This window comes from Fonsecaea nubica (assembly GCF_001646965.1).
Source record: "Fonsecaea nubica strain CBS 269.64 chromosome Unknown Scaff6, whole genome shotgun sequence".
Lineage (NCBI taxonomy): Eukaryota > Fungi > Ascomycota > Eurotiomycetes > Chaetothyriales > Herpotrichiellaceae > Fonsecaea > Fonsecaea nubica.
In genome coordinates, this window is record NW_019173679.1 from 271,600 (window position 1) to 290,142 (window position 18,543).

The 18,543-nt window shown below is 53.1% G+C and overlaps 8 protein-coding genes across 8 annotated transcripts; 4 read left to right on the plus strand and 4 right to left on the minus strand.

The window, feature by feature from the left end:
- Positions 1-316: 316 nt before the first annotated feature.
- On the plus strand, positions 317-4,957 carry AYO20_01494 (hypothetical protein; the record flags this gene model as incomplete). Its single annotated transcript, XM_022639800.1, has 5 exons — positions 317-451; positions 515-614; positions 668-678; positions 726-2,203; positions 2,281-4,957. The coding sequence occupies 5 exons, from the start codon at positions 317-319 to the stop codon at positions 4,955-4,957; spliced, it is 4,401 nt and encodes a 1,466-aa protein (XP_022504188.1).
- Positions 4,958-6,104: 1,147 nt separating this feature from the next.
- On the minus strand, positions 6,105-7,247 carry AYO20_01495 (replication factor C subunit 5; the record flags this gene model as incomplete). Its single annotated transcript, XM_022639801.1, has 2 exons — positions 6,105-7,082; positions 7,161-7,247. 2 exons carry the CDS (start codon positions 7,245-7,247, stop codon positions 6,105-6,107), a joined length of 1,065 nt encoding a protein of 354 aa, XP_022504189.1.
- A 512-nt stretch (positions 7,248-7,759) lies between these two features.
- On the minus strand, positions 7,760-8,843 carry AYO20_01496 (hypothetical protein; the record flags this gene model as incomplete). Its single annotated transcript, XM_022639802.1, has 2 exons — positions 7,760-8,210; positions 8,269-8,843. 2 exons carry the CDS (start codon positions 8,841-8,843, stop codon positions 7,760-7,762), a joined length of 1,026 nt encoding a protein of 341 aa, XP_022504190.1.
- Positions 8,844-9,466: 623 nt separating this feature from the next.
- AYO20_01497 (hypothetical protein) lies at positions 9,467-10,558 on the minus strand (the record flags this gene model as incomplete). The annotated part of the gene is made up of 1 exon (XM_022639803.1): positions 9,467-10,558. The coding sequence occupies one exon, from the start codon at positions 10,556-10,558 to the stop codon at positions 9,467-9,469; it is 1,092 nt and encodes a 363-aa protein (XP_022504191.1).
- A 548-nt stretch (positions 10,559-11,106) lies between these two features.
- On the minus strand, positions 11,107-12,807 carry AYO20_01498 (hypothetical protein; the record flags this gene model as incomplete). Its single annotated transcript, XM_022639804.1, has 4 exons — positions 11,107-11,842; positions 11,898-12,259; positions 12,312-12,511; positions 12,582-12,807. The coding sequence occupies 4 exons, from the start codon at positions 12,805-12,807 to the stop codon at positions 11,107-11,109; spliced, it is 1,524 nt and encodes a 507-aa protein (XP_022504192.1).
- A 697-nt stretch (positions 12,808-13,504) lies between these two features.
- AYO20_01499 (hypothetical protein) lies at positions 13,505-14,123 on the plus strand (the record flags this gene model as incomplete). The annotated part of the gene is made up of 2 exons (XM_022639805.1): positions 13,505-13,588; positions 13,635-14,123. 2 exons carry the CDS (start codon positions 13,505-13,507, stop codon positions 14,121-14,123), a joined length of 573 nt encoding a protein of 190 aa, XP_022504193.1.
- A 201-nt stretch (positions 14,124-14,324) lies between these two features.
- Positions 14,325-14,726, plus strand: AYO20_01500 (hypothetical protein; the record flags this gene model as incomplete). Its single annotated transcript, XM_022639806.1, has 2 exons — positions 14,325-14,617; positions 14,669-14,726. The coding sequence occupies 2 exons, from the start codon at positions 14,325-14,327 to the stop codon at positions 14,724-14,726; spliced, it is 351 nt and encodes a 116-aa protein (XP_022504194.1).
- Positions 14,727-15,484: 758 nt separating this feature from the next.
- On the plus strand, positions 15,485-17,942 carry AYO20_01501 (hypothetical protein; the record flags this gene model as incomplete). Its single annotated transcript, XM_022639807.1, has 4 exons — positions 15,485-15,954; positions 16,037-16,069; positions 16,129-17,624; positions 17,791-17,942. The coding sequence occupies 4 exons, from the start codon at positions 15,485-15,487 to the stop codon at positions 17,940-17,942; spliced, it is 2,151 nt and encodes a 716-aa protein (XP_022504195.1).
- Positions 17,943-18,543: the final 601 nt, after the last annotated feature.

An 18,543-nucleotide genomic window follows, 5' to 3' on the forward strand; every position in this document is an offset into this window, starting at 1 on the left:
CAAGCACAAGCACATGCATCGTTACCCCAAGCTTCATCTTCAGCTTCTTTGGAGTCACCAGAGTGAGACGAGCAATGACAAGTCACGCTCGACGCAGCTACCCGGATCATTTTCTTTGGTTGGAATGAAGTCATGCCAGGTGTAGATGTTTCTTGCCGTAGTTTCCTTTTGATCAGTCTTCAATGAAATCTTCCCTTCCTCGTCTCTGTCAATTCTACTAACTTTTCTCCTTAATGCCTTGGCTCTCTGACCTAACTTTCAGTCCTCCATCTCACCATTTCCTCTGCTCTTTTGTTGACGTCCTCGTCAATTCGTCATGGATCTAGACTCGGATGACACGTGGTCGGACACCTCTGAGGAGGACGAATCCCAGCCTAATCCGCCACTTGTGTCTCGCGCCTATCAAATTGAAATGTTCAACCACAGCATGAGAGGAAACGTTATTGCTGTTGTAAGGCTCTTCATTCCTCCCACGCGCTGATACTCTATTGAAGATCTACTGACAATGGTACAGATGGGCACTGGGAGTGGGAAAACACAAATGTGCGAGCTTACCTTCTTCCATCACGGTATCAGACACATGAACACTTGCTTTGCGGATACTGATCTGTTGGGTCTGCCATTAGTGCCAAGCTGAGAATAGAAGCGGAACTGGAACGTTCCCCAGGCAAGGTCTGCGTATTTCACATGTCCTATACCCTCTCCTGACTCACCGTCCCCTGCAGTTGATATGGTTTACCGCACCGAGCGTGGTCCTAGCGTATCAGCAGTACCGTTTCCTTTCCCAACAGCTGCCGGCCTTCCAGTTCAGACTCATCACCGGCGTGGACACCCCCGAAAAGTGGACGTCCAAGCAGGTTTGGGACCAGGTCCTCCATAACATCCAGGTCGTTGTTTCTACCCCCGCCGTCCTATTCCACGCGCTCAATCAAGGATTCGTGTCATCACTTGCCGCCATTTCATTGCTTGTTTTCGACGAAGCCCACCACGGGATCAAGAATTCCCAGCAGAACGAAATCATGAGAGTTCACTACCACCCCTACAATAAGCCCGGGTCTGGGGTCGAACTGCCTCATATACTTGGCCTGTCTGCAAGTCCAATCACGAGGAGCAGAATGCAGGAGAAAGATATTTTGGAGAGGAATCTCAATGCCGTTTGCAGAAGTCCGTTGCAGCAGCTGGACGAATACACAGCCTTCTTGACCATGCCAGAACTGATAAGATTGACATATGGTACCGCTGAGCAACGTCCTTCCGAATACTATCTGGCGTTACACAGCGTTGTCTCTGCCATCCGTTTGGATGATGACCCGATTGTCGAGACTCTCCGCAGCAGAAGAAATGATCTCGAAGCGCAGACCAAGCTCGAGAAGATCTTCAGCAGGAATTGTACGCCGGCCATGAAAGAACTACAGACATTTCAACGGTCGAGCACAGGCATACAAGAGACTCTGGGAAACTGGGCGTGTGACATGTTCATCAAGAATTGCGTTGAGAAGGTGGAGATGAAAGAGTTGCACACGATTGACCGTCCAATCTCCAATTCATCTCCTTCTCATAACCACCGGTTCATCAAATCCTGCCTTCGGCCTCTTCATGAGCAGATACTGTCGGGGAGCTTGACCATGTCTACGGAAGACAGCATTTCACCAAAGGTCCGAGTTCTCCTCGACTTCCTCCAAATGAAGCATTGCGCAGACCTTAGATGTCTTGTATTTGTGAAAGAAAGGCATGCAGCTTGGTGTCTCACTGAGATTCTCAACAATCACGCACTCACAAAAGGCTTCTATAAAGCATTTTCCTTTGTCGGACTGAGCAATCCATCGTATAAGGGAACATTTGATTTTACAAACCTAAGCCTTCAGCTTGACAACCTCGAGAGATTCCGAAGAGGCCAGCTCAATATCTGTGTGGCAACTGCGGTGCTTGAAGAAGGTGTCGATGTGCCCGCGATGAACCTTGTGATATGTTTCGATGAACGACCGACCTTTCGAAGTTTCGTCCAAAGCCGTGGCAGGGCCCGGCAGAGCAATTCAAGATTCGTCATCCTCCAAGACGACGCTGTCAAGGTGCAAAAATGGCAGGCCCTGGAGAAAGAAATGGAGCAGGAATGTCAGAATACTCTTCGGGAGTTCGAAGAGCGGCAGCGTATCGAGAGCATGGATGAATCCGAGTCGGAGATCTTTAGGGTTGCGTCTACAGGGTAAGTTATAAGACGGCGTTCATCCCCTCCCATGGGAATTAGCACCCTTTTTGAGGCCAGTCTACTCACGAACATAGTGCCACATTGACATACAGCGGAGCAAGACAACTCCTGAGTCGATTCTGCGCCAAGCTACCCCGGACCGACGAGTGCGAGCAATCAAGTCCGATATTCTACCTTGAGGGCGAGCCTGGCGTCGAGTTGGTGGCGAAAGTAGTCTTGCCAGATACTCTTCCTCCGAGCTTGCGCCAGGCAGAGTCAAAGTTTACCTGGCGAACAGAAAGAAAGGCCAAGCAAGACGCGGCCTTCCAGGCTTATCTGGCGCTCTACCACGCCGGAGTGGTGACGGAGTATCTGTTGCCTCCAGAATGGCCCAAGAAAGAAGACCCCGACGGTTCAATCGAAAAACGAGACCGCGAATACGACGTACAGAACCAACGTGACCCCTGGCCAACACTTATGAAACAATGGGCGACCACAGGCCGAGTTTATACCCACCGTCTACAGGTTGAGGCTGTGGATTGCGACTATCCTGCCATGCTTCTACTACTCCCCCAGCAACTCCCCAGACTATCTTTCCCCCTTTTTACGGCGCCATCCAGCAGGATACAAGTGAGTGTGAGTGCCGGACAGGAGGCACACGATTTCCCCACAGACCTGGGCCGGGACATAACTTATCTTTTCCTGGATACCATCCTTGGAAGAAGACTACGTGGTCTCGACAAGCAACAACTGCCGTTCCTTCTCGTTCCCGACCTGGACTTACCATCGATTCGAGAGTGGTATCAGAGGGTGTCTCGCACCACAGCATTGACAGACTTTCTCGAGACGGGTTCTGACTTCCACAAACAATATCTTGTGCAGCGTAAGCGTGAGGTTCCTTACGTCTGGCAGCTCGACACACGACAGGACAGCGTCGGCCGATATGCACCGCAGCTTGAGACAGTGGACGGCATTACCACAATCGTCGGAACCAAACTTCCCCGGAGGCTGGACTATCTGATACCCACACGAGATGATCCAGTAACATGCTCTGCTACGCGCAAACTCTTACCAGTGGATGAATGTTCTATTTTGGGATTATCTGTGGAGTACGGTCGGCTCATGCTGTTCATACCATCGATCACGCACATGCTCGAAGTTGCTCTGCGGACGGTGGAAGCCTGTAAGGGACCGTTGATTAGCCTTGGCTTTGACAGCATTGATCTCGTGTCTGAAGCAATCACGACTCCAGCCGCGGGGAGTCGAAACTATCAGCGCCTCGAGTTCCTTGGTGACGCCTTACTCAAGTTCTACTCTTCACTCCAAGTTTTTGTCGATCACCCAAACCACCCAGAGAGCTACCTTACTCTATACCGGACCAGGATCATCAATAATGCGCGGCTGCAAAGAACAACCCGCGCCCTGGGACTGGATCAATATATCACCCGGAAGCCATTCGCCGGCAGGCAGTGGTCGATTGGCGTCAGCGATCCGCAGGTACAGGCCCAAAAGCTGCCTGAGAGTCGGGTGTCGTCCAAAACATTGGCAGACGTGGTTGAAGCGTTAATCGGAGCTGCAAGTCTTTCCGGCGTTGAGCCAGGAGACAAGGATGCAAAGGTCCTTTCGGCACTAAGGCTGTTTATTGAAGAGATCTCATGGAAGCCCTTGTTGGGGAATATTGCCAAATTCGAGCTTCCAAAAACATCTTTGAGCCATAAAGCCGGGGCATTGCAGTCGGTCGAGTCCTTGATCGGCTACTCGTTCGGGTGCCATGCTCTCCTGGCACAAGCCCTGACTCAGTCTAGCCTTGGAGGCGATGCTCTCTCGTCGTACGACCGACTTGAGTTCCTGGGTGACGCTATCCTCGACCAGATTGTGAACGCGAAGCTTTTTCACAGTTCTCTCCAACTTGACCCTGGGGAGATGACACTGCGACACCACGCCCTCGTCAACCATGCAACGTTGGCGTTCTTCGCTCTCCAAACTTCAACTGCCCGCCACACATTTGATGTGCAGATGGATGTTGGCACAGAACAGTTTGTGAGTGTGGAGAAGACCGAGACGGTGTACCTGCCCGACCACATTCGACGGACTGGCACTCCTGCAGCGCCATTGCAGCGACGAGCCACGTTGGCTGCCTACGAGGACGTCCGCTCCTCGATTCTCGAGAGCTTTGCGATCGGTAAGACGTTCCCCTGGAGCGAGCTCCTCCACGTCGGGGCCCCGAAATGCTACTCGGACATTGTCGAGTCAATCATCGCCGCCGTCTTCCTCGATTCTCAGGGCGACCTGACGGCCTGTGAAGCGGTACTCGAGAAGATGGGGTACATGGCGCTGGTGCGCCGCCTCGCCACGGACAAGGACATCGATTTGCACCATCCCGAGGAGCTCTTCGCCCAACTTGCGGGCAAGTATGATCTTGTGGCGCAGCAGAGGACGATCAAGACCAAGACCAACGACAAGACCGGGTCGAAACCGACCATCGACTACGACGACGGCGACGACGGCTCGGGGAGGAGAAGTTGGCGGTGTAAAGTCATGTGTGAGGGGGAGAGGATCACCTTCTTCAAAGGCGCGACCTGCAAAGAGGAAGCGCAATGTCGGGCGGCGGAGAAGGCGTTGGAAGTGGCACGCCGCAAGGGGGTGAAGGAGTCTGTCAAGCCGCAGTCCGACCAGGACGGCGGCGAGAACCACGAAGCTGGACACCACGACGCCGACGACGATGAAGGGGATGAGCATGTCCGAGAGCACAATGGAGACGAGTCTCGGTAACTGCGAACTGGCAGCTTAGCCATGCATGTACTTCGTACCTAGCCAGGTAAATGCAGTAAAAGCGAGAGAGAGAGAGAGAGAGAGAGAGAGCATGACGTTCGCCCATCCCCATTCACCTTTGTATGAACATGATATCAAACCATGAGGTAGAATGGGATAAATTACTACTAGGTACGTGTGTGGATGTATAGACTTGTCTTATATACCCCCCCTGAATGGTATCTACTGCTCGGTACATATTTATTTAATTATGCGATGATGATGGTGTAGACGTAGATATAGCTATATGGTGGCTGTTGCTGTGACGATAGGTTGTAGGAACAAGATATGTGTAATTTAAAGTACACCTCTTTTCACCATTTCAGGATTTCATAGCAAGTAATAAGTCCCGGTCTGAGCTGTTCCCGTCCGGACATGGACATGGACATGGACATGGACATGGACATACATATCCACTCGGTACTGGGGCGTCCAGGGTCTGATCATGTCCGAAATGCCCAGCTCGCTCCATTTATTTTGCTTGTTTGTTTTTCTAGCGACTGTCCCGTACCTGTTGCCAAGGTAAACCTCGTCCTGGGGAATGTGTGTCCTCTGTATACCTCGTACAGATATCTAAGATATCTGTTGTATCTTCCAACCCGCCCTGGACTTCCATGGACCCCCTTTTCTTCTCTTTTGACTTCCGGGATGAACGGAAACTACAGCCACGACCAAACACCCCCACAAAGCACCCAGGAAAAGTACCAGGGAAAACGCCGCTCCTTTGCGCCCGAGCTTGAACGAACCCATCTCAAAAACTCCGTTTTGGTTTGGTACCGTCATCACACATACATAGAGGTATGGGGCGTCCTCTTTGTGAGAGGTAGGGGGAGGGGGAGAGGGTACCGAGTTCCCCGAGTATACACCTGCCTGCCTGCCTGCCTGCCACGGCAAGGTATAGCCTGCTCGCACCGTAGCGGTATGCACGTCGGTATGTAGGTAGGTATGGACACATCGAGATAGATAGAGAGCGTCGGAGGAAGTTTTGTGATCAATGACCTCGAACCGCCTCGTGTATCTCTTGCCCTCAGCTTCTCGCTTCGATCTCGCCCTCATGCGCGCAATTCCCCTTTTTAAATGTCCATTTCCATTTCCACGTCCGCCGGCCTCAAAAGTCCATCCCGACGAGGTACCCCTCAAAAACGCGCATAAACTTTGCGACAAAGGCCTCGAGGTGGAAGATGGGCTTGCTGCCCAGGCGGACGCGGTGCTCGTAAAAGGCGGCCCACTTGACAACCTCGGCCTTGAGGTCGTCGGCGACTTCGGGCTGGGCGACGAGTTTCCAGGTCAGGGTCTTGAGGATGAGGGTGGCGGGGATGCAGTGGGTGAGGAGGTCGTAGAGCTTGGCGCGCGTGGCGAGGATCATCTGCGGCGTGCGCTCGCGGACGATGTCGCGCGCGACCTGCTCGATCAGCAGCTCCCAGTCGGGGGGTGGGATGGCCGTCTTGTCGCTCGGCTCCGGGTGCTGGGCGTAGACGGCCTCGAACATGAGCAGCGCCTTGCGCAGGTTGCGGCCCGACTCGCGCGCGATCCGCTCGTTGAGCGCCGGTACCACCTTCCAGTTCTCCTTCTTGCCGGCCTTGATCAGGGCGTCGCAGATTTCCGCCTCCGTGGGCGCCGCCACCCGCACGAGCAGCGTCCGACTGCGGATCGGCGCGATGATGCCCGCCGTGCTGTTGGCCACCAGGATCAGCCGCACGTTGGCGCTGTACTTCTCCATGGTCCGCCTCAGCGCCGCCTGCGCGTCGCGACTCAGCCCGTCCGCCTCGTTGATCACCACCACCTTGAACCGCTGTTTCGCCCCGAGGTCGATCTGCTGCGTCTGCGCCACCTCCTTGAGCAAATCCTGAATCACCACGCGATCGTACATTCCCACATCACTCGGAGTGATCTCGAGGTGGTACACCGAGGACACGATGTTGAACTCGAGCTTGCGGTTCGAGCTGGTCGTGAACATGCGGGCGTCGATCTTGATCTTTTCCGCCCCGCTACCGTACAGCGCCCGCAGCGTCGCGAGCACCCGTGTCTTTTTGCCCGCGCCCGACGGGCCGTAGAAGAGGAGATGGGGGAAATCGGCAGAAGAGGCCTGTCGCGTAGAGTCAGCACTCGCATTTCTCCTAAGCAGCAGCTTGTATTTTCATCGGGGCGCCGGGGCCAGTAATACCAAGGCAGCTAATCGCTCCGAGAGGTCTTTGTGGTATGTGAGCGCATCGAGGGATCGAGGACGGAGTTTATCCACCAGAAGCGCCATGGCTGCTGCTGGATTGATGTAGTGTAGACAGCTGAATAAACGTGGTGGCCTAGATTCGTGGCGGTGATGGTGATGGTGTTGGTCGTTGAATATGATTTTCAAAATTATGCGAGACGCGTCTCGGCGTCTAAGAACGCGTAAAGTGGTTTGTCGATATGACGTCGCCCACTCTTGCCAAGGACAAGATCAAAACTATTACATTCGAGGTGAGACAAATAGTTATCAATGGCCATGGCCGAACATGCCCGCGATACAATTACAGTTATCTCTCAATTACGACGTGGACATGACGAAATTGTCAGCATTGATCTGAAATGCATGTCACTGGCTCTGTTGAGTTCCTTTGGGTCTATCTTGGAATACCTAGGTAGACACAGGAGCAACAAAATGAGAGAGACATTGCTGATAGCGACGTGTCTGGCTTGACATGAAAAGATGACAGCTATCCCAATTTCACCAGAGAATAGCAAGAGCCCGTCCCATCTCGGACGGCCGTGTCTCGCAGATACATCCTACACGGTGTGTTCGCGCCGATACCTCTGTCTGGCTCTTGGAGGAGCGACTATTCTCCGTCGACTGACACTCAAATGGAGCTCTTGGATGGCTCGCTCGTTATGTGGTTGCATGCCTGGTGCCTCTGAATCCCCAATCGATGCCTTGACTGCCTCGCCGAGCTCCTCAGCTTCTGATATCCCCCCGAGTATCTGTGGAGACCTCCGTATCCGTCTCATTAGCGGTCGCATATAGTTCACTGTTATGTCCTTCATTTCGTTCATCCAGACGGCGTAGTGGTGAAACAGTGTCATGAGAACGTCGTAGAGGCCATTGACGGCCTCCTGCACGTCAATATCAACACGTTCGATACCCAATAACTGCAGAAACGGGTGATAGACGTAGGAATCAAAGACATGAGTCAGGTCTTCTAGCATTGTCTGCTCTGTCCGGCAGGGCAATGCCGTATACCTGCACCGTCATCAGCATCTCCTGCTCCGTATTCATAAGGGTACGCAAGGGCACGCACCATGTAAGGAGTACTGCGCGCTGTCGATATATGCACCAAAGATCTCCCTCTGACAGGTCAGCTGTGAATGGAGCGCGCGTCTTAACAAAGTCGACGTTGTTGATCTGTTCGGTGACATTGGCAACTGACTGCCGAAGCTGCGCCGACATGAATCGGACCAGGGCGAGTATCTTCTGCTTGTTACAAGCGACATGAACCCCCGGAGGATCACCATCGGTAGGCACCAATAACCAACCGAGCCCAGCTGTTACCTGTGCAAGACTCTCGAATGCTTCCTTGCATGTCAAGGGGAGATCAGCACTGGCAACGTGTTCGAGGAACAGATCCAGTGTCGGAAACTCCAGTGTTTCGGCGGAGCGAAGACTGGGCCGCAGCGGAGTGGTGTGGGCGGTTGAAGTCGAATCGTGTGAGATTGGAGTGTCATCATGGTCTGTAGCGTTTGAACCCGGTGATGAGAAATGCTCACTGATCTCAGAACTCGAGACGATGTCCCCTGTCGTGTCAAAGTTGATGTCCGGATACCGGTCGAACAGTGCGGAGAGGTCAGTATCCGTAGCTTCAGCAGAGTCGGCCATGGTTGAGCGAGAATCTCTATCGATCAGGACATGAATGTATGAAGTCTAGATGAGGCGGTCTCAGACTCGGAATCGAGGAAAACGAGACGCGATGTTCAAGGGAAGCAACGATCAGGTCGATAAGGGAAAAAAGCAAGTGCAATTCACATCGAGATAGAAACAGCAGAAGCAGAAAGGCAAGAACAAGTGGAACAGGGGAGTTGTCATTGTGGTCTTGGTGTCTCATCATATTCACTCACTGCCTCACCATCGAAAGGCATCACAGGCATGATTTTCATAATACTGGTTTCACATGTCATGAATTTACCAACTGTTCCCATCGCAGGCCATGGACTGGACCAGCTGCTTCTGGGGAAAGTTGTTGGCCTGGCAAACCGCCTGATGAGATGCGAAGACATGACGCCGACACATTTCGGAGGCGGAATGCTGTTGCTCTTCGCGCACTGACTGATTGGCACTTCACTGAAACAGATGTGACAACTCAAAGTTGGGCGATGATGAGATAGAGATAAACATTCAACAGATATATTACACTGGCAGGGTCGTCGGACAGATAGCCCTCACCGTGGGAAGCATCACAAGCAGCGCAGTCTGCACCCATCGGGGCCCCCAAAAGCAGATGGCTAGAGCCCTCGAAATGACCAGCCTTGCCTTTGAGCATCATCCAAGGCCGAACTGTAGGCGCTGGATCCCCAAGTCCCAGGCATGACACCTGGTGCGATGCGAGGCGCGTCCACATCCTTGGTTTCAGCTGCTTCCTCGCGCTGATTTGCTGGGGAACTGTCATCTTGTTGCGGACTTGCCTCCGAACTGGCAGTGTCCGGAGAGCTGTTCTCAAACTTGAAGCCTGGCGGCGGTTTGATATCGTCATCATCGCCCGGGAGCTGCGTGTCAACGATGTTGTTCCCTATGCGTTGGAGTGATTTGCCAATGATCGTTTGCACCCACTGGTAGAAAAAATACGATGCCGACAGGATTCCCATCACCACCACAATCCAGCTGACGTTGACTGCGCGGTCCCGACCAGTAGCAGATCTCCCAGATACTCTGCCGGTGACAAAGCCAGTGTTTCTAAGATTCCACCATTGGAAAGGGTTGAGGATCATGGTTCTCAAGAAGCTAAGCACGCCCATCGAGACCAGCCCTTTTATAAAATGCTGGGCCCAGCCTGACAGGCTTCCTTTCGAGTCATTGACATCAACCGCCTGCCAGACATCCTCGTGGCCCACGATCGTCTCGTAGGGATCGGTGTACAGATTGAGGATTGGATCTGCAATAAACCCGAGAAGAAACACAAACAGTAGCATGACCAATGCCGTCAGAGCCCCCGAAGCTGTCTTGCTGCCGAGGTATTTCTGAACCGTGAGTCTGTTGAAGTTGAACTGATAGCCACATTCGTGGCATTTCCAGAGCGAGCCGGGCCGCACACCCTCTGTCCGGGACCGCCGTAGACACAGCTCGTGTATGTACCGCATGCCTCCTCTGCAATGACACGGCTTGATCAGCCGGCCGTATTCATCTTCATTTTTGTACTCGACGACGGGATGTTGAAAGGCCGGAGGGAGGCCGGGAGGGTAGAGAGTCACTGTGGCGGGCACTTCTTCGAGGCAGAGTCGACAGGTTCGTGTGGGATATGTCCACGACTGCGCCGGTGTCGGTGCGGGTGTATCTCCGTTCGAAGCAGCATGTTTCTGGGAATCTTCTGTGGAAGTCATGTTGTAAGTAGACGTAGAGAGCGGTTATCCTGATCGCCAGCCAATGCCCCCGTGAGAGAAACACGTTTAGACCCAGCGACTTGGCAGCACCATGATCTGGTATCAGACGACAGACGGTTCAGCCAAGGTGCACCTCGTACGCAGAAAATGCAGAGCGAAAAACTTCGAGGAGAGAGAGAGAAGACGAGGGTTATCGATGGACTTCAAAGCCCTAGGAGCATCTCATAGGGCAGTGCTGGCTTTGACGAGCTCAGCACTGCCTGTGCATGAAAGGAACGTATCAAAATAGCATGTAATAGCCATGAGTGAAAATGAAAGTCGGGGTTGTGGCCAGGTGTATTGTGCGGTTTTGTGCTCGGTATTATTATCGCTCCGCACCAATTTCAAATGACGAGGAATTCCTCCGACTTTCTACGTCATGACAAATCAGCTTCTCATCGATTCTATGTACATACCTCCTACACGTAGGTAGATTGCTCGACAAAATATTCCGCAAAGTATATAGCGGTCTACATTGACAACTCTCCACATACAGAGGGCCACCCTCGTCAGCTGTCCAGCTCGCTCACCCTGACCAACATGCCCTTCTGCACGAACAATCCGTAGTTCGTGTTCTTCTTGATTGGATGTACAGGATCAACCAAGCTCCAGTCAAACCTCCGGATCATCTCGAAGAAGATCTTGTTCAGTTCCAGTCTCGCAATATTCTCACCCATGCAGCGGAACCTGCCATTGCCAAAGACGAGATGGTGTGCCTCTTCCATGATGGCCAAACGCTCAGGAGATGCTTCGAGCCAGCGCTCGGGCCGGAAGATCTCTGCGTCTGCACCGTATACCTCTGTGTTATGGCGGTGCATATTCCAGGCGCAAAAGGCGACCTCGGTGCCAGGAGGGAGGTAGACGCCATTGTGTGTGTCACCTTGTGCACCGACAACTCGAGGGAGTAAGCCTGCCGCAGCCGGATGATGTCGCAGAGCTTCCTTGATGCAAGCTTGCAGGTACGGCAGCCTCAGCGCTTGAGAGTATGAGATGACCTTATCCAAGCCAATGTCTGTGGCCAGTGCCTCCGCTTGGAGCTTGCGGTATACCTGTGGATTTGATAAGATTGAGAGGAAGCCAGTGCGAACGATGGTCGCCGTCGTGTCGGAGCCCGCCAGCAACTGGAACAGCGACTCGTCCGAGATCTCCAGTTCTGACAAACCATGGGTTTTGAACGAAGTCACCATGTCATAGCGGCCCGCCTTCTCCCCGGAGAAACGGCCAGCAATGATCTGCCGAGCGACCCTGCAATGGTGTTAGTCTTAGCTGGGTGGTGGATGACTTTGCTCGCATGACCCACGCTTTAACCTTCCCAAGCCCGGTCTTCTCCTTCGGTGAAGGCACAAGGTTCGCTTGCACTGTTGGGATCCTCGCGATGGCTGACAGCAGCGGCACTGCCGAAAAGACATTCATGATGGGGAAATTGTCTTCCATGGACTTCACATATGTGTATTTGTCCGTGTCGTCCGAGACGAACCCGAATGCTTCACCGAGGGACAGATATGTGATCACGTCCAGGGTGAAGTATTGTGCCAACTGGGCCCAGTCGAGCGGCTTGATGTTGGATCCCACTGACAGATATTTCCGTTTGACCAGATGCACGACGTCCATGACTACCTGATCAGTACTGGGCTCGCATTCAGGGTTATCCTTGCCTGAATACTGTCACCGAGCTTAGTGTCTTGAACCAGTGCCGAGTGATACTCGTGCTTACCCCCGGAGACAGCTTTGCGCGCATGAGGGAGTGCTTCTCGTCATTGAGCTCGGTGAAAAGGTTCTCCCGCTCAGCGTCCATCTTGAATGCCTTGTACCACGGGCCCCGCGAGTAGTCGTTGATCCTGTGCGCATTTGCTTTGCGATACAGTTCGAGATCCGACGTCACCACCATGGACGGGCTAATCCGAGCAATGGATCCTGGACCGGCTCGTTAGAACCTGCCTTGTCCGCCCTGCCGTTCCCGAGGGATTGGAAACCTGTCTCATACCGTAACGATCGCAGGCATTTTTCAAGGCAAGATGGCCTTGCCCCGAGACTGCGGATTTGATCCACCACCAATTCGTGAAGCCAGCCAACGGCGGCCCAGGGACATGTCGTAGTTTGCTGTATGCTATTAGGATTGAGACGACGGCCCATGCCAGCCAGGTGACAGCGGAAAGGGCCAGGATCTTGGTAAAGCTGACCTGCAGCGTACCAGTGACCTGCTCCAGCATCCTGGGGTAGAAGCTCCGCCTAGACTGCGACGAAGCTTTGAGAGCTTAAGTGGCTGTGTACAGGCACGACCGTCGTGATGTGTAAAGTTTGAGGTGCAAATGGATGGAAGTTTGTTGATCCTTTAGAGAGAGGGGAACTCTTGTACCTTTACCGAGTAGATGGAACGAATGCGTGTGCCCCCTCGCAAGTCGTCCAGATACTGGCCAGTTGTTGGTGGAAGTTCAGGCGATGTCGGGGATCTGCTCGGTCCATGGCTGGTTTGTTGGCTCGGGTCGTCCAAGTACCTAACAATCGTCCATGCACCTTCGGTTAATCGCCGTTCCAGTTTTGTCACTGGTGTATCCCTCATTCAAGGCAACCCCTACATGTTGGAGAGAAAGCGAACATCATTGTTGGTGATAACAAGATGCGGTCGGGATCAGATCCACCGACCCAGCAATATGCTTTGCTCTCCACTCCCTCCCATATTGTCGACCATTCTGTCTAGACTGCTCTGAGAGACGGCCTTGAGTGTGGCCCCAGCCCTACACCACATCGTACCGCGGCCCTCGAATCGGTGGAAGAGGGGTTTGTTGTTGAATGACGAGAGTTGCGACGCCACTATGTACCCGGATCCCGCAATCAAAAAGGAAAGAGATCATGTTCGGCGGATCTGCACCCTTTCGTCCCCCTGTCCTCAGGAATCTCGGCAGAAATATGGACATGGCTTCTTTGATGAACCCAGATGCCAGCGCCAGTCGACGAGGTCAAGAGAGCGACGAGTTGGAAATAGACCATGGGGTTTGTCCAACATCTCCTCGGTCGCTCAAATTAATGATAAGAGCAGTACGACACCGAGGACTCAGGCTTCGAGCAGGACTCAGTCTTGACCCAGTCAGTTCGGTCGAGTATATATCAATACAAGGTCGAGAACGGCCGGACCTACCATGCATATAAAGAAGGCCAATATTTCATGCCCAACGACGCTGCCGAGCACGAGCGCATGGAATTGCAACACCGGGCAATGTTTCTTGCTGCTGGCTCCCAGCTCTTCTATGCGCCTGTCAAGAACCTCCACCATGTCTTGGATCTGGGCACCGGCGTCGGAACGTGGGCCATTGACGTCGCCGATGCGCACCCAGAGACTCCCGTGACAGGTGTAGACCTGAGCCCTATCCAACCCACGGTCGCTCCACCCAATATCAAGTGGGAGATCGATGATGTCGGGGACAGGTGGACATGGCCTCTCAACCATTTTGATCTCATATACAGCCAATTCATGCTCAGTGGAAGTATCGCGGATTTCCCAAAGTACTTCCGGCAGGCTTTCAGGTAACATCCTACTCAGTATAAGTGTCGTCAGTTTCCGAGCACGCCTCGAATCTAATGCATCTTCTGCTTGTGTAGACACTGTAGGCCTGGGGGTTACCTTGAGATCCATGATCTAACCACGCACCTCCGGAGCGACCACGTTCCCATTAAACCAGACAACCCTGTCGACGAGTAGTGTCGTCTGCTGCGACAAGGCATCACTGGCATGGGGCGACACCTTGACCTGGACTTTGAGAAACTAGGAGAACTGATGAGAGAGGTTGGATTCGTTGACGTGGTAGTCAAGCCGTTCAAGATCCCAATCGGCCGGTGGCCGTCCGATCCACGTATGAAGGAGGCGGGGATGTATCAACTATACGCAATGTTGGACGGTGTCGAAGCACTGACTCTTGCCATCTTTACGCGCTGCTTGGGATGGGAGCCGGAACAGGTCCAGGTATTCCTTGCTGATGTGCGCAAAGAATTCAAGGCGACGAAGCGATATACCTATTGGCCATGGTATGTGAAGGATCAAATTCCAATCCATGAGACTGACCATGGTTGCCACAGTGCCGTCATATATGGCAAAAAGCCTATGGCCGTGTCCTCGATAGACTCTGCGCTATGAGGGAACCGAGGGCCCCTGTTGTCGGATACAACGGGCGGACATCTGGTCTCACCACAGTGAGTATTCCGAGGGCTCATCCAAGATCCAGGATTGTAATTGGAGGCAATATCTTTCTTCCATCAGCATTCCGGTGCTTCGTGCAAGTATGCGGTCGAGAGGATAGTCGGGTACCTCTGCTCTTGTTCCAGAGAAATGACAAAAAAAACTTGCCATGCACAGAGTCGTATCTATGTAGAGAGAGATATTTGCTGGAAGCGCCAAGGCTGCGCAAGGCTGCATCTTGTGACTCCATCCACCCATCAACAAAGTCTTCAACAAGGCTGTTCTTTTCCCTTCTTCCTATACCCAATCTTCTCCGCTGCGGTCTCGCTCCTTCAGAGCCAGGACTTGGAGAGTACGTGACCACGACTTTTGAATCACCCTTCTGTGCTTTCATCCGTTGTGAACATCCCTCGATTACCTGTCCCCCGCAGCTAGATTTCCCTCACCCACATCTCATACCATCACGAAAAGAAATAACGTGAACAAAATAGCTTCAACACTTACGATCGGGATAGAGATCAAGCAAATACAGGAAGCAATGGTAACAGCTAGCACTACTCCGCGTTCGACGTCGAAAGGCTAAGAGAGAAAACCACTCTCTTCCACAAACGCCCGCCTTGATTTGCTGAGGCTATCACGGTCTAATATCCCCCTCTTTTCCATCTCCCTATCAGAACAACGTTCATTCTGGAAATCTGTCGAAACGGGGACAAGAAATGGCACCCTCAGCATCCGAAACGCTCTCTCCTTCCGCTTTCTTCACCACCCTTCTTCACCTGGTCAACCTCGAGCAAGATTCCGAGGTCGCCGAGACCTCCCTCCTGCTCTCATCCACGCCGCCCACGACTCTTTCCCGAGCCGGGCTCGCGATCCTCAACCTCTCAGTCCACTCTCTGAAGACCGGGCTCGGGGGACGCAGTGTGGTGGAGCTCGGTCTCGATCCCGCGGTCATCAGCAAGGATTCCAGAGGTGAGTTGCCAGAGCACGGGATCCGGACGGGGGATATCGTGCGCGTTGGAGAGATCCCGAAAGGCACGGCGAGGAAGAAGGAAGCCGCTGAGCTCAAGGGAAAGGGCGTTGAGGGCGTGGTGGTCCGGGTTGGGCAGAGGGCTGTGTGGGTTGCGCTGGGCAAGGAGGGTGGAGGGGGCGACAATGTCGAAGAGGTCCCGGACGGAAAACTGTGGCTGTACGTTTCTCACTGTTGCTTGAATTCTGGGAGAGTTGCTACAGACTCGCACTGACCAAGGAACTGATTATTCGCTGTACAGGGTCAAACTGGCAAACGATGTCACTTACAGGAGGTAAGTTCTGCTACATGTGGCGCTCGAAAACCAGACTCGGCTGACTGTAGTGTCTGAAGAATGAACCAGACCCTTACTAGGCTACTCAAAGCGCCCGAGTCGTCATACACAACGCTGCAGCGTGTGCTCTTAGGGCTTTCTTCTCCAGGCACAGCTGACTCGTCTCATTCGGACAAGTTCGATTTCTTCGACTCGACATTGAACCCCTCCCAACAAGATGCCGTCCGTTTCGCCCTCGGCGCACCGGAGATAGCTCTCATTCACGGTCCTCCTGGAACAGGGAAGACATACACACTGATCGAACTCATCCTGCAGCTTCTCAAGCGTAAGCAACGTGTGTTGGTGTGCGGACCCAGTAACATCAGTGTGGACAACATCGTCGAACGTCTTTCCTTGACCTCCCCAAGTACACCAATTGTCCGCCTAGGTCATCCGGCTCGCCTCTTGCCCAGTGTTTTGAACCACTCGCTCGAGGTGTTGACGCGGACGAGCGAAGCTGCGGGGATTGTAAGCGATGTGCGCAAGGAGATGGATACAAAGCAAGCTTCTATCCGGAAGACTCGCAACGCACGCGAACGGCGCGCAATTTACGCCGACTTGAAAGACTTGAGGAAAGAGTACCGGGAGAGGGAAGGGAAGTGTATAGATGGACTTGTGACGAGCAGCAAAGTCGTGCTGTCGACACTGCACGGTGCTGGAAGCCACCAAATCCGCAATCAAGCCTTCGACGTCGTGGTAATTGACGAAGCCAGCCAGGCTCTCGAGCCGCAATGCTGGATCCCGCTGGTCTTCGGAGGAGCAAACGTGAGAAAGCTGGTCTTAGCGGGTGATCATCTACAGTTGCCGCCAACGGTCAAGAGCGCAGATAACAAAGACAACAAGGAGGAGAAGAAAGCAAGGATCAAAACTCTGGAGGAAGAACTGGCAAAGTTGTCTGTCAAGGATCAAGAACTAAAGGCAGCGAAAAGTTGGTCCTTGGAAACAACAATGTTTGACAGACTCTTGGCCAGACATGGACCTGGGATCAAGAGGCTGCTCAATACGCAGTACCGAATGCATGAAAAGATAATGCGGTTTCCCAGCGATGAGTTGTATGAGGGAAAGCTTGTCGCCGCCGATGCCGTCAAGTCCCGACTGCTGAGAGATCTGCCGTACGAAGTACAAGAGACAGAAGATACCATCGAACCACTTGTATTTTTCGACACGCAAGGAGGTGACTTTCCGGAGAAGGCTGAAGACGACGCGAGTGGCCAGGTTAAAAAATCGACCCTGCTGGGGGACAGTAAGTGCAACGAAATGGAAGCGGCTGTGGCTGCCATGCATGTAAAGAATCTGGTCGAGGCTGGGGTTAGGGACGAAGACATAGCGGTCGTCACACCCTACAACGCCCAGCTCGCTCTTCTGAGCTCGTTGCTCAAGGAGAAGTTCCCAAACCTCGAATTGGGTAGTGTGGACGGTTTCCAAGGCCGAGAGAAGGAAGCCATCATTGTCAGTCTGGTCAGAAGCAACGCTGAAAAGGAAGTGGGCTTCTTGGGAGAGAAAAGGAGGTTGAACGGTAAGTCCAATTCCACATGCCATCGTCGACGGTGTTTTTGTGCGCTGTTACGTGTATCTTCTGGGAGCCTATGATTGTTGGACCCCTGGACTTGCGCAGATACGAGCACCCTGCAGCCTGGATCGAGTCTTTTGTGTGCCGCGTATCTAACAATGGCGGTCTCTAGTTGCAATGACCCGACCGAAACGCCATTTGTGCGTGATTGGCGATTCAGAGACGGTTTCTCGAGGTAGTCCTTTTTTGAAGAAGTGGATGAAATTCTTGGAGGACCATGCCGACCTGAGATATCCAAACATCGAGGATTTGGAACTCGGGTAGTTTGTGTCGTTACACAAGGTCCTGCAATTCAAGAATCTGCACAGTCGGGCTCATGCCCTGAATCATCGAAACCCAATGTCGGCAAAGCTGGCAAAAGAACTTGGTTAGTGGTGGGAGGCACACCTCGTATTGGTTTGCTTTCAGGTACATTTGAAACGCATACGAAAGACCCGTAGCCAGTTTCATGTCAAAGGGACAGGTCTGACGTGGAATGTCCTCAGCAAATAAAGCAGGATTTGAGAAGCAATTGGTTGATTATAGCCCAGGGTGCTCCGTCACAACTGCACTTCCGATTTGACCACGCAATCGACTCGAGATTCGTCAATTAGGGGCCTACAGCGGGTTCGCATTATTGGGCGCCTTGCGAGGTCAATCGCACGCTGTATCTGCGCGAACGGGAACAGAGCCGGTGTCATGATGGTTGTGTCCTCGGGGCCCGTTGTTGCGACAGGATCAATCAGGCGTCCACCACGAACTGCACTGTAAGATCCTCACAGTACACGTCACGGGGCCGAAAATATGCCATGCCACCCAAGTATGTGGTGGGGATATCTGTTCTCAGCGGCGAACGAGTCGAGCCTCGATTGCGCAAGGAAGCCAA